The 15458-nt window shown below is 39.4% G+C and overlaps 1 protein-coding gene across 6 annotated transcripts in view; it reads right to left on the bottom strand.

Annotated features, from left to right (window-relative positions):
- The window catches only part of BMPER (BMP binding endothelial regulator), a 219466-nt gene that overhangs the window by 24379 nt on the left and 179629 nt on the right, over positions 1–15458 (bottom strand). The window contains exon 14 of one of the 6 annotated variants that reach the window (XM_025046907.1): positions 7062–7911. The exons of the other annotated variants lie outside the window; for them this stretch is intronic. Coding sequence (XP_024902675.1) covers positions 7749–7911 — 163 coding nt within the window. The 3' untranslated portion in view covers positions 7062–7748. Of the gene's footprint in view, positions 1–7061; positions 7912–15458 lie in introns of those variants that run through there. 6 annotated transcript variants of the gene reach the window in all.

The raw sequence follows: 15458 nt of genomic DNA, 5'->3' as shown, positions 1-15458 counted from the left end.
AAAAAAAAGAGTGTGTTTTACCCAGGCAGAGAGGACAGAAGAGCTTTTCAGAAAACTCACATTTTAGAAATCCTTCTGTTTGAAATGCCACGTGTGCTATTTGGGGATTGATGAGTATAAGAAAAGAAACCAAAATCATAGGAATCAACTGGAAAGGTGGGTCATACTCACATAGTGGACTGCCTTGTATGCCAGGCTATGCAGCATGAACCTTATTTGGTCATCAGAAGAGTCACTGAGAGCTCTAAGCAGAAAAGTGATAAACTACAAAATACACCTCAGGAAAGGAAGCTGATGATCGGGTGTTAGGTGGGCTGAAGGAAGTAGAGATTGAGGATTCAATGGGGGAATTAAGCAGCTATTGCTGGTGACCCAGCTTGGGGTTGAGAGAGAAAAGACACAGCCAGGATTATCTAGGGGAGCCAGTGGAATAGAGAGATGTAAAGCACACGAGATAGGAGACGCATGATCTGTAGAGTCTGAGAAAGGATCTCATGTTGGGGCAAGGGATAAAAAGCAGGGTCAAAGATGCCTCTGGAGATTTGAGACGGGGTTTAAAGTCTGTCAACACATAAGAGGAATGTGGGAAGAGGAGCTGATATTGCAAGGAGATGACGGGTTTATATTTCAACGTGCTAAGCTTCTGGTGAAGCATCCAGACAGTGATGTGGTGGTAAGTGTTTAGCCACTGGCTTTTGGCAGGTTAAGGAGAAGAGAGAGAGGGTGCCCGATTTGTAGCCTCTGCCAATTTCTGTGGTGTAAACTCTCCCACTGCAGTTGCTTTCAGGCTACCAGCATGAGATGACTGATCACCGAATGTGGAGCTGGGAAGAGATTCTACCATCTGGCTTTAGAGAATCAGTGCATGCTTATCCCGCACACCACTGCCCCCAGTTGAAAACGTGTGGCAGATGTTGGGATGGAGTCGGAGGGACAGGAATGGAGCCAAGGGCGCTCCTCACTGTCCAGCAAACCAAGCATGATTCGCTGTGAGACAAGTTAACGCCGTGGCTAGACCCACTTGAGCGCTGCTACTGCTGTATTCCACGTCAGCCAAAAGCCACGACTAAGTTTTCTCATTCTCTGCTACCAGCGTTCATGTAAACACCATAAAAGTGAGTGCTGGCAGCGACCAATGAGTTTATGCTAGTTTGACTTTTCATAATGTCCTAGGAAGATTTCTCCTTTAAGATTTATTGTTGTTTGCCTACCGCGAAATAGTAACTAAGTATACTGCTGCATCAATTTAAAGGTTGCTTTGTTTCATTGCACTTTTGCAAGCACCTCTGAGCTGCCCACTGCTTTTAGGAGCTCGCGATCATGCTGCTCAGTCAATCAGAGGGTGCAATTTGGCTTTTAAAAAAAAAACACTAAAAGCTACTCTTTATCTCTTTTCAGGTGTATAACAATCCAGCAACATGGCTGATGGCTGTTGGGCAATCGATGACATCATGGGGTTAGTAAGGTGTGTTATATCAAACAAGAAATTTAAAAGGTGAGAAAAGTGAACAATCCATATAAAGATAATAGCTGAAAGTCATGCACGAGACAAGAAGACAGGAAGAAAGAGGAAAAATAAAATGAACGGTCGAAAAAGATTTTACTATGAATCAACAGTGAAAAGTTATCATTTCTCACCCACATCTTTCCGGTGATTGCACAGATATCATTACATGCTTTCTTCTAGACTTTGCAGCCCATTAAGGATTTTTTTGTGCAACCATTCTTTTTAATAATACAACATTCCCCACATATCAGCCAAATGTTCTTTTAAAAGCATAAAACAAATCACATCACTCCTCTAATCGAAAGTTTCCAGAGATGTCTCATCAAGTTAAAACTACAATCTACCTAAACCCTAACCATGGTCCACACGCGACTGATGATCTAAGGCCTTCCTGCTTTATGTCTTCATCTCTGTTTACCAGCCTTAGCTCACAGCATTACCCCCAGGCTGGACTTGCTGCTTTTCCTGAAATAGGATGAACTCATTGCTGCCTCCAGCTAGAACAATCTTCCAGTCTCATAGGAGGAGCGGCTCACGCCTTCTCAACATTCAGTCCAATATTACCTCCTCAGACATTCCTTCTCTGATGACCGGTATCTAAAATAACCCTCTACCTTCACTCTACCACCCTCTTTCAAATCAGAAACTATTCTATTTATAGGCATATCTCAGAGATATTGCAGATTTTGTTCTAGACCACTATAATAAAGCAAATAATGCAATAGTCACAAGAATTTTTTTGTTTCTCAGTACATATAAAAGTTATGCTTAAGCTATATTGTAGTCTATTAAGTGTGCATTTAAAATAATATTGCTAAAAAATATTGCCATCATCTGAGCCTTCAGCGAGTAGTAATCATTTTTCTGGTGGAGGGTTTTGCCTCGATGCTGATGGCTGCTGACTGATCAGGGGGTGGTTACTGAAGACTGGGGTAGCTGTGGCAATTTATTAAAATAAGGCAACAACAAAGTTTGCCACGTCAATTGACTTTTCTTTCGTGAACGATCTCTCTGTAGTATGATGCTGTTTGATAGCATTTCACCCACGATAGAACTTCTTTCGAAATTAGAGTCAATCCTTTCAAAGCTTACTGCTGCTTCATCAACTAAGTTTATGTAATATTCTAAATCCTTTGTTGTCATTTCAAAAGTCTTCACGACATCTTTACTGGGAGTAGATGCCATCTCAAGAAGCTAGTTTCTTTGCTCAGCCATAAAAGCTACTCCTCATTCATTCAAGTTTTATCATGAGACTGCGACAATCAGCCACATCTTCAGGCTCCGCCTCTGATTCTAGTTCTTTTGCAATTTTCATCATATCTGCAGTTATTTTCCCCACTGAAGTCTTGAACCCCTCAAAGTCATCCACGAGTTTGGTGTCAACTTCTCTCAAGTTCCTATTAATGTTGATATTTTGACCTTCCCATGAATCACGAATGTTCCTAATGGCTCTAGAATGGTGACTCCTTTGCAGAAGGGTTCCTATTGTCTTTGCCCAGGTCTGTCAGAGGGATCACTATCTATGACAGCTATGGCCTTACGAAATGTACTTCTTAAACAATAAGAATTCAAAGTTGAAATTACTCTTGATCTGCGGGCTGCAGAATGGGTGTTTTGTTAGGAGCATATAAACAACATTAATCTCGTGTGCATCTCCATCAGAGCTCATGGGTGACCAGGTGCTTTTACAATGTGCAGTAATATTTTGAAATATATCTCTTTTTATTGAGCAGTGGGTCTCAATAGTGGGCTTAAAATATTCAGCAAGCAGTGTTGTAAACAGATACGCTGTCATTTAGACTTTGTTTTTCTATTAAAGAACTCAAGCAGAGTAGATTTGGCATAATTATTAAGGGCCCTAGGATTTTTCAGAATGGTAAATGAGCATTGGCTTAAACTTAAAAGTCACCAGCTACATTAGCCCCTAACAAGAGTGTCAACCTGTCCTTTGAAGCTCTGAAGCCAGGTCTTGACTTCTCTCTAGCTATGAAAGTCCTAGATGGCATTTTCTAATAGAAAGCTCTTTGGTCTACACTGAGAATCTGTTATTGAGTGCAGCTACCTTCATTCATCATCGTAGCTAGGTCTTCTGGGTAATTGGTTGCAGCTTCTACATCAGCACCTGCTGCCTCACCTGGCACTTTTATGGAGATGGCTTCTTTCCTTAAAGCTCATGCACCAACCTCTGCTAGCTTCCAACTTCTCTTCTGCAGCTTCCTCACCTCTATCGGCTTTCAGAGAACTGAACAGAGTTCAGGCCTAGCTCTGGATTAGGCTATGGCTTAAGGCAATGTTACAGTTGGCTTGATCTTCTACCCAGAGCACTAAAACTTTCTCCGTATCAGCAGTAAGGCTGTTTCACTTTCTTATCATTCATGTGGAGTTTCATTCAAGAACCTTCCCCTTGCATTCACAACTGTTTGGCAGACAAGGCCTATTTGGCTTACCTTGGTTTTTGGTATGCCGTCTTCACTCAACTTAATCATTTCTAATCTTTGATTTAAAGTGAGAGACATGTGACTCTTTCTTTTACTTGAACACTTGCAGACCATTGTAAGGTCATTAATTGGCCTAATGTCATTATTGTTGTGTCTCTGGGAATAGGGAGGCCTGAGGAAAGAGAGATGGGGGAACAGCCAGTCGGTGGACCAATCAGAACACACACAGCATTTACTGATTGTATATCAATTGTGAAAACAGTTTTACTAAATGCCAATGATAACTTCTTAGGAAACACATTGCACAAAAAGATGCAAGCCACACTATCAACCAGCTAACATAACAGAAATAAGACTTAAAAAGTGCAGAATCTATACAAACAACATGAACTTGTGAAAAGTGAGATTTACTAGACGTTTTTATAGTTTAAAAGTCTACATTATTTAAGTATCAATAATGTGATAAGAATCAAAATAATAAATTCGAAGAAAATCATTGTAAAAAAATCTCTTTGGCTGCACAGTGGAAGCTGGGGTGTGGGGGCGGAGTCTGTGTCCAGTGTGGGGGTGGGGAGGGCCCAGGAGAGGAGGGAGAGGAACTGGGAGACAGAGAGAATGCTGGTCTGTACCGAGGCAGTAACGGTTGCTAATGCAACCAAGCAAATGGATTTTAGACATGTTTTAGAGCTTACATCAGCACGACTCGAAAACTGACTGAATATTTGAGCATGAGAGTTAAAGGAGAGAGAAGAATCAATGACTTTTACATTTAACGAATATTTGCTGAGTCCCTTCTGTGCCCCAAGCACTAAATTAGGCACCAGGAATCATGGATAATTAAATAAAAAACATACGTTAATTCAGCATCCTTGTAGGAAAAAAAGTGGGTGGAAAGGCATACTTTCAACCCACGAGAAACATGCATGTATTTCTTGAACTACTAATAAAAATCTAATGTGGATCAGGATTAGTTAAAATTATGAAAAAAATTGTGTCTTCTAATTATAGAATAGCCAGAGGATAATCAGAGTGTTTAATTCATGGAGAAAAATGTAGAACTATAAGGAAAGGTGGGTGTAAAACTGATCTGTGAATTTGGCTCAGACTGAGCAAACGCAGAGGAACCAGAACCATGATCCAAGAAGATTATAATCCAAAATGAAATTTAGAAATGAAAGAGGGCCCAGGCCTCTAGACCACTGGTTCTCAGCCCTGATTATACCTTAGAATCAGCAGGGAACTTTGCACAACAGATGCCAGGGGCCACCGCCTACAGAGATTCTGACTTAGCTAGTTTGGGTGCGGCCAAGTTATCAGTAAACTCTCAGGCAACCCCTCACTCAGCTCTGATGGAGAACCCCAGAAGCTGCTCTGCATCAAGAGCAGACCTTGGTTCATGGTCTAGATCAGGGGTCCCCAACCCCCAGGCACAGACTGGTATCAGTCCGTGGCCTGTTAGGAATGGGGCTGTACAGCAGGAGGGGAGCAGCAGGCCAGCAAGCTTCATCTGTATCTGCAGCTGCTCCCCAGCGCTAGCATCACCGCCTCAGCTCCGCCTCAGATCATCAGGCATTAGATTCTCATAGGAGCACCAGTCCCTGGTGCCAAACAGGCTGGGGACCGCTGGTTTAGATAGTTCCTGCAGTCAAACACAGCTAAGAAGGCACTATTCTTAGGCTTCACAGATTATACTAGCAGCTAGTTCACCCCAGGAATCTTCAGAATCCAGAAGCTCATGTTTTTAGAACAGAGGAACTGAGATACACATTTTTTTTTGAAACATCTACAAGATAAATAGCTTTTTCAACATTAAATGTGTGGAAAGCACATTATAGTCTAATGATATTTGTCTGCCTCTTGTATAAATAAAATTGAGTGGTCAAATATAAGCCTGCTCCCCCTAAATCTGCATTAAAATAATCTTAATTTAAAAAATGCTGGTCAGCATTGAGCTCTTATAATTTTATCCTTCTACGCAATATTCTATAAAACAAGAATTATCTTATTAAAGAATGTAATCTAAGACCTGATTGGAAGCGTTTCTATGAGCTTTAAGAAGAGCACTCTGCCCGTTTGCACAAGAAGCAGGTCATTGCTGATGCAAATGTTATTTCAGACTTTGATGAAAACCAACCCTCTGTACATATCATAAACTCAGAGGAAATTGAACAATCTTGATCATTATTAGAAACTGTAATCATCTCTCTCAAAGTTCTTTACTCACAATTGTCCTTCAACTAAAGGGCACTGCAAAACCGAAATTCTCAGAGAAGAAAGAAGCAGTGAAGGGCAAATGCCATGGCTGCTGGGGATTTCCTGCTAGTAAGGCTCTCCAGCCAACAACAGCAGCCTCCAGCTGTCGCGGCTTTGCTGTGCTCCCTGTGCAGGCACATTCGTTGCGAGGCTGACAGTCCAGCTGAACTCTGTGCCTCTGGTCCTTCTACTCAAACCAGCAGCCAATCTCACCTGGGGCCTCACCTGGGCGGTGTTAGAAATGCAGAACCTTGGCCCCACCCCAAAACCATCGAATTGCCTTCTGTGTCTTAACAAGATCTGGAGGGGCCTAAATGGGCTTCGAAGTCTGAGAGGTGCTGGTCTAGAGCAGAGCTTCTGAACGTATGGTCAGTAAAGCAGCAGCTTCAGCATCACCAGGAGCTAGGGGAGAAACGCAAAGTATCGGGCTCCATTCCAGACCTACTCAGTAGGAATCTCTGGAGGTGGGGCCAGGGCCCAGAAATCTGGATTTTAATGAGCTCTCCAGGTAATTCTTGCTCACAGCCAGGTTCGAGAAGCAATAGTCTAAAGCAGGCTTTTGTTCCACCCCAGCCAGAGCACTTAACTCTCTGATAATCGAAAGTTTGAGCTGAGACCAAAGGATGAGGAGGAGTTAAGTGGAGGAGAAAGGGAAGCGGCCGCAGCTTCAGAACCGGATGGCACCTCCCTCGTCGTCTAAGCCAGAGCAGAGGATAGCTTTAGCATCTGGGGACGAATCTCGGGTTCTCGCTCCTTAGAAATTTCCGAATAAAATTATAAGTCTAGTGATTTGAAATCTCAGTCTTAAGTTTTTGCAGAGCATACCTTTATTCCAATTTTTTTTTAATTAAAATTTGGGGTCCTGGCCCACTTTCCCACCCCCATCCCCACTAAAGACACCTGAGAGTATTAAAGACCAATCTTTCACAACGATGAAAATCTATCTCCAAATACTCATATTATCAATGCTTTTGGTAAACTTCATTTTTTGCCTGTTTTCATGGTCTTATTGTAGCCAAATTCCTCAGAGTTTACTATGTGCTTCATTTACTCCCTCCCTCCCACCTTCAACAAACATGCGCTGAGCACCTACCATGCTTGAGACCAGGGCGTAGGACACCAAGCAATGCTTGATGGACACCTAGCCCTTGGAGCTAAGGGTTGGACAGAGAACATCCAAGTCATCAGGCACTTAGCATAGTAAGGGCTCTGATAAGAACTACAAGGAGTGTTGTAGAATGAACCTCCTCTGCTTCCCAACCCTGAGCTAGGAAGCACTGCAAACGAATAAACTCGGTCTGGGAAGTCAGGGATGGAGGTTCTGAGGCTGGCCATTGGTGGAGAAAGGTTTTCCTTTTCTTTCAAAATGCTAACAATCAAGAATTCCTTAGCTCCTTCCAGTTGTTATTTCCTTGCTATGGGAAGGCATTTAGCTTTTCATAGAGAAGTCAAAGTTGACTGTCACCTTTTTTGAGTGCAGAAAAAGTTCTTGTTCTCAATTTCTTTGGTCCTCCACAATACTCTAGACTTGACGCACTGCATTGGGTGTGTCACAGATGCTCAAAAAATATAATTGCTACTTGATTAAAAAGGAAAAGAAAAACATATTTTTTTTCTTCTGAGGAACTGGATGATGCTCCTTGAATCACAATCAAGCTTAACTCGGAGATGATAAATTTAGATTTGTATTTCATCCTTACACTCAAGGTTCTCCTAAAAAAAAAAAGAAAAAAAAAAAAACACAACCGACTCTGTAATTCTTTCTTGTTTAATAGTTATGACCAAAACTCTCAGGGGTCAAGGAGAAAAGTGAGTAAGAATGCAAACAAAGAATAAATTTCAAGAATGAAAGACTAAAAACCAAGTCAGTTTTTAAGTATAAATAAACTTAGGAAAAAATAGAAAGAATTCAGTTTGAAATGATAAACATTAAGAACTTTTGTACAATAAAAAATAAAGAAACCAAAATATTGAAACTAAAATACGTAGTGCTAACTCCCTATCCTTAGGCAAGGAACTCAAACTTTTGTTCCTAATGGGATATTTTAAACAGAAAGGAACGGAGAGTAATATAGCAGGTAGCTACATATCCAGCACTCAGAATTAACAAATGTTAACATTTAACTATATTTGTTTTAGGTTTCTAAAAGAAACATTAGATGTATAGTAGAAATTCTCTTTGATTCCTTCTATCCCTAACTCTATACCCCCAAATGCAAATGATTATCTTTTCTTTAAAATAATTTTATATTTTTCCTACATATAATTGTATCCATGAACAATATGTGGTATTCTCTTATATTTTTTTTAATTTCACATGAATGGTTTTGCATATCCTTCTTGAACTTGATTTTTCCATTCAATATTTTCAAAATTTATGCATGTGGATACTAGTACATCTAATTCTTTCGCTTTAACCAATGTATAATATTCTTTTTTTTTTCCAAGCCATTCATGTAATCATGGACAATAAGGTCATTCCAATTTGAAGCTACTTTTAAAAATACTCCCAATAAGTATCTTTGTATATGTATTTTTGCTGTCTTTTGAGAATTTTTAAAATCTAATTGTATGTTATATCGATCTTTGGAAAATATCGAGACTTTTTGGAGTCTTTTGCTCACTTTGCAACAACATTCCACTTATAAGTGACTACTCTCTATTTCTTGAATGCAAAGTTTTATATATGTCTATTAAGTCACATTTAATTCTCATTGTTGTGATTTTCTACATTCTTACCAACTTTTCAGCTTGACCTATCTGTTGCTGAGAGTAGTGTCTTCGAATCTTTCCTTATGACTAAGGAGTTGCCAAATTCTACTTGTAAATTAGACAGTTTCTGATGTAGATGTGAAGGCGATGTGGTTAGAAACGACATGTGACATCTCAGCACATTGTTTCTAATATCGCCTCTTCACCTTCAACTTTATTGTAACTGATATTATTGCTATAACAGCTTCCATTGGTTAGTATTAGAATACATTTTCTCCATCTCCTTACTCTCATTCTTTCTGTGTCATTCTGTTAGGTATTGCTCTTGCAAACCAGATGTAACCATATGTAACTGCTATGTTAGAAATCCAGTTTGAGAGTCTATAATTTTTAACAGGCCACTTTAATCAATTTATAATTTTTCCAACGATTGATCTATTTGGATTTTTGTCTTCTGTCGTTTTCTATTTATAATGGTTTTCTTCTTTATTTCTCTACTTTCTATTTTCTATTTCCTTTAGGAGAACAAAATGTTCTTACTGTCCCATCCAGCAATCCCATTACTGATTGTTTACCCTACAGAACAATTAAGAGATTAGAAAGCACATGTATATGAAGATGTTCCATGAAGCATTATCCATAATGTTGAGCTAGAAACATGTGTCTAACAATAGAGAATATGATAAGATATCTGAGAACCATTACAACTATTTTTGAAGCCTACATAGCAAAAGGAGAAAATGTTGAATGAGATTCTAATATTAGGAGGAAAAGCAGAATCCAAACTTCCACCTGGACCACGTGGACCACTATTTCAACCATGGAGAGATACGTTGGTGTTTGGTAGAAAAGATGTTCAGCTCATTTGGCTCCTTTGAGCAACATTGCTCTTCTCTGCTGTGGCTGCTATGTGGATGCCCTGGCACATGCAATTTGAACAAACGACTCAGCCTATGTCACATATCCCTTGCTATTTTTCACTCTCAGTGGCCTTAGCCAGTGTAGTATGTACTCAACCAAGAAGTTCTCCTGAACTCACTGAATTGCCAGGGTTTTCCAGAGAAACAGAACTAATAGGATGGAATAGGATAGGGTAGGGTAGGATCGGATAGGTAGGTAGCTAGATAGAAAGGCATTGAGAGAGATTTTAGAAATTTATTTTAAAGAATTGGCTCACAAAATTGTGGAAGCTGGTAGGTTCAAAAGCTGCAGGGTAGGCTGGAGATGCAGGGAAGAAATTATACTTCAGTTCACAAAGGCAGTCTGCTGGCAGAATTCCCTCTTCTTTGAAGGAGGTCAGCCTTTTTCTATTAAAGCCTTCAGCTAATTAGATGAGGCCCAACCACATTATAGAGGGTAATCTGCTTTACTTAAAGTCTGCTGATTTAAATGTTAATTTCATCTAAGATACACCCTTGGAAACATCTAGAATGTTTGACCAAACATCTGGGCACCATTGCCTAGCCAAATTAACACATAAAATTGACCATTATACTCACCTTCGTCATGTTATTCATTCATCTGTGTATCCATCCAGCAAATTTTCATTGAATACCAAATATATGCGAGGCATTGTATCCTCCCATTTACTCAAGGAAATGCTCCTGGCTCATGGCAATAAATCTCAGACTGACCGGCCACCCTTCCACCCAGGGACTCTGGAAATGCTTCCTCCCTTTGAGTAGGTAAGGCGAGAGATAGAGAAGACCTCAACATAAATAGTATTGTGCAGAGATAGTGGAATAATTTCTTTTAAATTACCTTTTGTGACTCTTAAGTTTTACTTAGTTTCATTTTAATAAAATGGGGTAAATGAATTCAAGGCTTCTGAAAAGAGAAAGTGGAAAAACCGTAGCAAAGAAATGCATTAAAGGTAGAAATTTAGTTCTCAGGAATTTTCAGAGGTTTATGCTTAAATCTTTAACACAATGAATAAAGTTCTGGAAAATGCTTTTTCATCCCCTTAAGATGGCCTGTATTTATTATATTAGCAGAATGTCCTTTTAACTGGCCTAAAAGCAGCCTTTCTGATGCCAAATTGGCAGAAGGTCTTCTATCTCAACCTTCTGTTTTTGGGTGAAAAATAATTTTTGAAGCAACTTTGGCTTGGGCTATGCAGACTTTTCAGAGACCTACAGCTTCCAAGGTATTAAATAACAACTGACAAAATGAAAAACAAAAGATAATAGTAAACAGGGCAAAAAAAAGCAACACTTTAGAAAACCATTCTTCTTGTTATGATAAAAGTCCTGGGAGTCATGAGATAATCACTTTATTGGTTTTCTTGAGAGAAATTGAATCTCAAGAGGCATCACCAACTTAACAGTTTACTTGCTGGATTCCTATTACTTAGGACTTTTTGGCCCCAACGAGACCTGAGACATGATACAGCCTCTTGATAGAGTCTTCTGAGGAGCTGAGTTCAGTGCCTCTGACTCAAAGGACCTTTGAGAATCCGAGCTTAGTACTTTAGTCTCTGGCAGTGTTCCAACGATGGTCGTGACGCACGAAAAGAGCACAGTTTTAAATTCAGAAATACCTAAGATTCCGAGGTAACCTCCAGCTGATGAAAGGCCATTTGACCGGAAGCTCTGATATTTTGCTGTATAAATCATTTCTAAAAACTTAAGGGTAGATGAGATGCTGCGTGGGAAGGTATAGATTTGCATTTATTTTAAGATTCTGCCCTTACCACTTTAGCAAGTGTTATTGTCTATGTACCCAATAATAATGCCTATTAAGGAAAAATAATGACTTGAGGATCTCAATTTGCTTTTGGAAGTTTATTAATGCATGATTGCTGGACCAGAATAATCTTTTTGCTATTGTTTTTGTTGTCGTTTATTGTTGTTTGATTTTGTTAAGAATCATGAAAATAGAAAAACAGTTCAAAGAAGATGGAGACAGTTTTTGGAAAACTAAAAAAAATAAAACATTTAATTAAAAAGCTGGACTTCTAAAGGTTTCTTTGAAGTCTTTCTTATTTTCCACAGTTCTGAAAGGTGAACAATTCGGAGACAAAAAAAAATGAGCTACAGAGATCTAAAACCTGACAAGTTTCCTTTCTGTGTAAATATAAGAATGAGTCAAACTGAATAAGGCAAGGGAAAAGGAAGATGAAGAAAACTACATTACATCTTAGAAATTTTTACTCCAACTTTGTCAGAAAGAAGGCATCCATCCATTCATATATACATCTACTCATTCATCTTCCAATCTATCCATCTATCTATCCATCCATCCATCCATCCATCCATCCTTCCGTTCACCCACCCTCCCACCCATTTATTCATCCAATATTTTGCTACATACTATTGCCTACTATGAGGTAATGGGATTGCAGATATGAATAAGACAGGAGGGTCCCTATCTCCATGGAGTTTATATTCATTTTTATCTTCATTCTTTCATCAATGCAAAAAGATAGGAGTTATCCATTATATTTTTTAATGTAAGAACTAAAGCCATGACATTAAAAGATGTTGGCCATCAGTGATCATCAAGGAAATGCAGACCAAACCACAATGAGATCTACTTCACACCCACTAGATTGGCTATCATCAAAAAGTGAGATAATGACAAGTGTTGATAAGGAGGGAGAGAAATCAGAACCTAAATACACTGCTGGTGGGGATGAAAAACAGAGGCCACTTTGGAAAACAGTCTGGTCCCTCCTCTAATGATTAAACATACAGCGACTGTATAATCCTGCAGTTTCACTCTAAAGAATCGAAATTTATTCAAATAAATACAAGTACATGACTGTTCATAGCAGCATTACTCACAATAGCCCAAAGCTGTAAACAACACAAATGTCCACCAACTAATGAATTGGTAAACAAATGTGGTATAGCCATACAATAGAATATTATTTGACCATTAAAAGGACTAAAATGCTCATACACACTGCAACATGGATGACCCTTAAAACTATTATATGACGTGTAAGAAGTCAGTCCCCAAAGACCATATAGTATATGATTCCATTCATACAAATGCCAGAACCAGGACGTCTCTAGAGACAGAGAGGGTATTAGTGGTGGGCTAGGACTAGGGGGGGTCGAGTGATACCAGGAGTGAGAGCAAAGCACTTCTTTTTGAGGTAATAAAAATGTCCTAGAATTGACTGTGGTGATGGTCACACCTATCTGTGGCTGTAATAAAAACTGTTAAATTGTACATTTAAAATGGGTGAATTGTGTGCGTATGAATTATGTCTCAATAAAACTTTAAAAGAAAAAAAGAAAAAAGAAAAGCTAATGCCACAGCCATTTTCTCAAGAAATTAGTCACCTTTCTCCTAAGATAATCATCCTATTTCTAAACACTCGTACTTGTTTTTCTGTACTGTTCTTATTTGTATTAAAGTTATTCCTGCAGCATTTATTGTCCCCTGCTAGAATGCAAGCATCTGGAGGGCAGGACTTATATTTTTGTCATCTTTGTAACCCTTGAAGCACCTAGTTCAAAGCCATTTACATAGTAGCCACTTAATATAATTCTGAGTGATTGAACCATTGATTGGTTCAAAATTAAGAATTATTTGATTAGTGGTAATTTATAATTGGATAATTTAAAAAACACACACACATAGCGAATGGCAATCTTTGTCACATATCACACTTTCTTCACTCCCTATTCATTTTTTTAGTGAAAATCATGGCTGTCACCTGGCCTGGACACACCTCTCTGGCCTCATCTCATCGACCCAGGCTCTGCCTTCTTGTCTCCTTTTAGTTCCTGAAGTATGTTTTGCTCCTTTCTACCTCAGGGCCTTTGCACAGAGTTCTCCTGCACTGCCCTCACTTGATTCAGGCCCAGGCCTCTTCAGACGGCACCTAAGTCTCCCTTCCTCAGAGCACCTTCCTAGGACCTAAGACACATCAGGTTCACTTTATAGCCCCTTACAATTCCTCTCACTTTTCTTAATCACACTTTGTACTTATCCCAGATTGTCATAACATTCACGTCTTGGATGACGACGTTTTTCTCCTTACTAGATTATAAACTCAGGGAGGACAGAGACCCTACCTTTTTTATCTGCATGTGTGTTCTCCCAAGCCCCGCACGAGGCACTTGGAAAATACTTTTGAATGAATTCATGAGTTGAGGTTTTAATGGTCAATAAAGAAAGGCAAAGAAAAGCCTCACTGCTAATACAAGCAAGACTTCAGAAATTAACAATTTATGTGTCGAATCTGGTTTAAAAAGCCTGAGTACCAAGGGATGATAAGAATCCATAAATAGCAACTCTGGACACAGGAGCAGTCAGTAGTGCAGGCCCTCGGCGGGCTGAACGTGTGGCAGCGCAGACCGGGAGGTAAATCCCTGGGGTCTGGGGCCCACGGGGACGGAGGTGAACTTCCAGAGATCCTGGAAAAACATGTGCAGATGTGGCTGCCTGTGGTGGAGTTTGTAAGAGGAAAGGGAAGAAACACATGGCCACATGAAGACAGCTGCCTAAAAATGGAAACCCAGGCTTATTATGCAGGGATCATCTCCCCTAGATTAGAAACAGAAAGGCCATAAAAATGCCAATTGTGTCAATAAATGCCTTCAGTAAGAGAGCATACACCAACGCTCGTTCCCAGGAACAGCTGCACTTATAAACCTTTAGAAAGAGAATCTAGCAGGAAAAGGAGAGACGGTGACATTGCCCAGATGACGTCCCAGCGGCCATGGTGACATGGATGAGAAGAAGAACCCGCAGGTGAACACGGGCGTGTGGCTGGGTGATTATGCCCCTCTCCGAGCAGTGCCCTGGGCCATTTGGGAAGACACCCAGTTACCATGATGCCATCTCGATAACAAAGAACGCTTTAAGCTGAGCTTCTTGCTGGGACCCCATGAAATAACACATGCAAAGCCTTTAGCATACCACCTGACACATGGTAGGAAGTTAATAAATGCTCATTTTTAAAATGTGTTGTTATGAAGCCCAAGGTTTGCTATTTCATTATACAGACTTGCTTCAAACCCGTATGGACGACATTTGCTCCTATGTACTGAGAGCGTTGTAGATGGTTTCACAAAAAATGCATGCTAACCAAAATAAATTCCAGATGAATTAGAGAGTCAAAATAAAATAAGTGAAACCATAAAAGTACTTGAACAAAATTTATGTATATTTTTATATCATTTAGGGGCAAGTAAAACCCAAATAAGCATAAATGCAAAGAGAAAACCCATAAACCGCACACACAAAAAATATATTGACTACCAAAAAAAGTAACACTCACATATGATAGTAACTAAGAATCAGAGTTTCCTAACAAATGACTCAGGGGAAAAACCACAACATATTACACAAGGTTAATATCTTTCATATCAAAAACACTCTCAAAAATCAATAAGAAAAAGATGAATGCCATTAAAAATGAGAAAAATGTTGTCTATAGTTTTAGAAATGTATTTTTCTTTGCTTTTGCGTTTTCTAGATTTTTATTGTCCGTTTTAGTGAAACTATTCTGTCAGCAAGGATGCCTGCTCACATGTCGCTAGTTAAAATATAAAATTGGCTTAGCCTTTCTAGTGGCAGTTTAATATCTA

Source organism: Pteropus alecto, unplaced genomic scaffold (genome assembly GCF_000325575.1).
Source record: "Pteropus alecto unplaced genomic scaffold, ASM32557v1 scaffold21, whole genome shotgun sequence".
NCBI lineage: Eukaryota > Metazoa > Chordata > Mammalia > Chiroptera > Pteropodidae > Pteropus > Pteropus alecto.
This window is presented reverse-complemented; position numbering and strand designations above follow the sequence as displayed.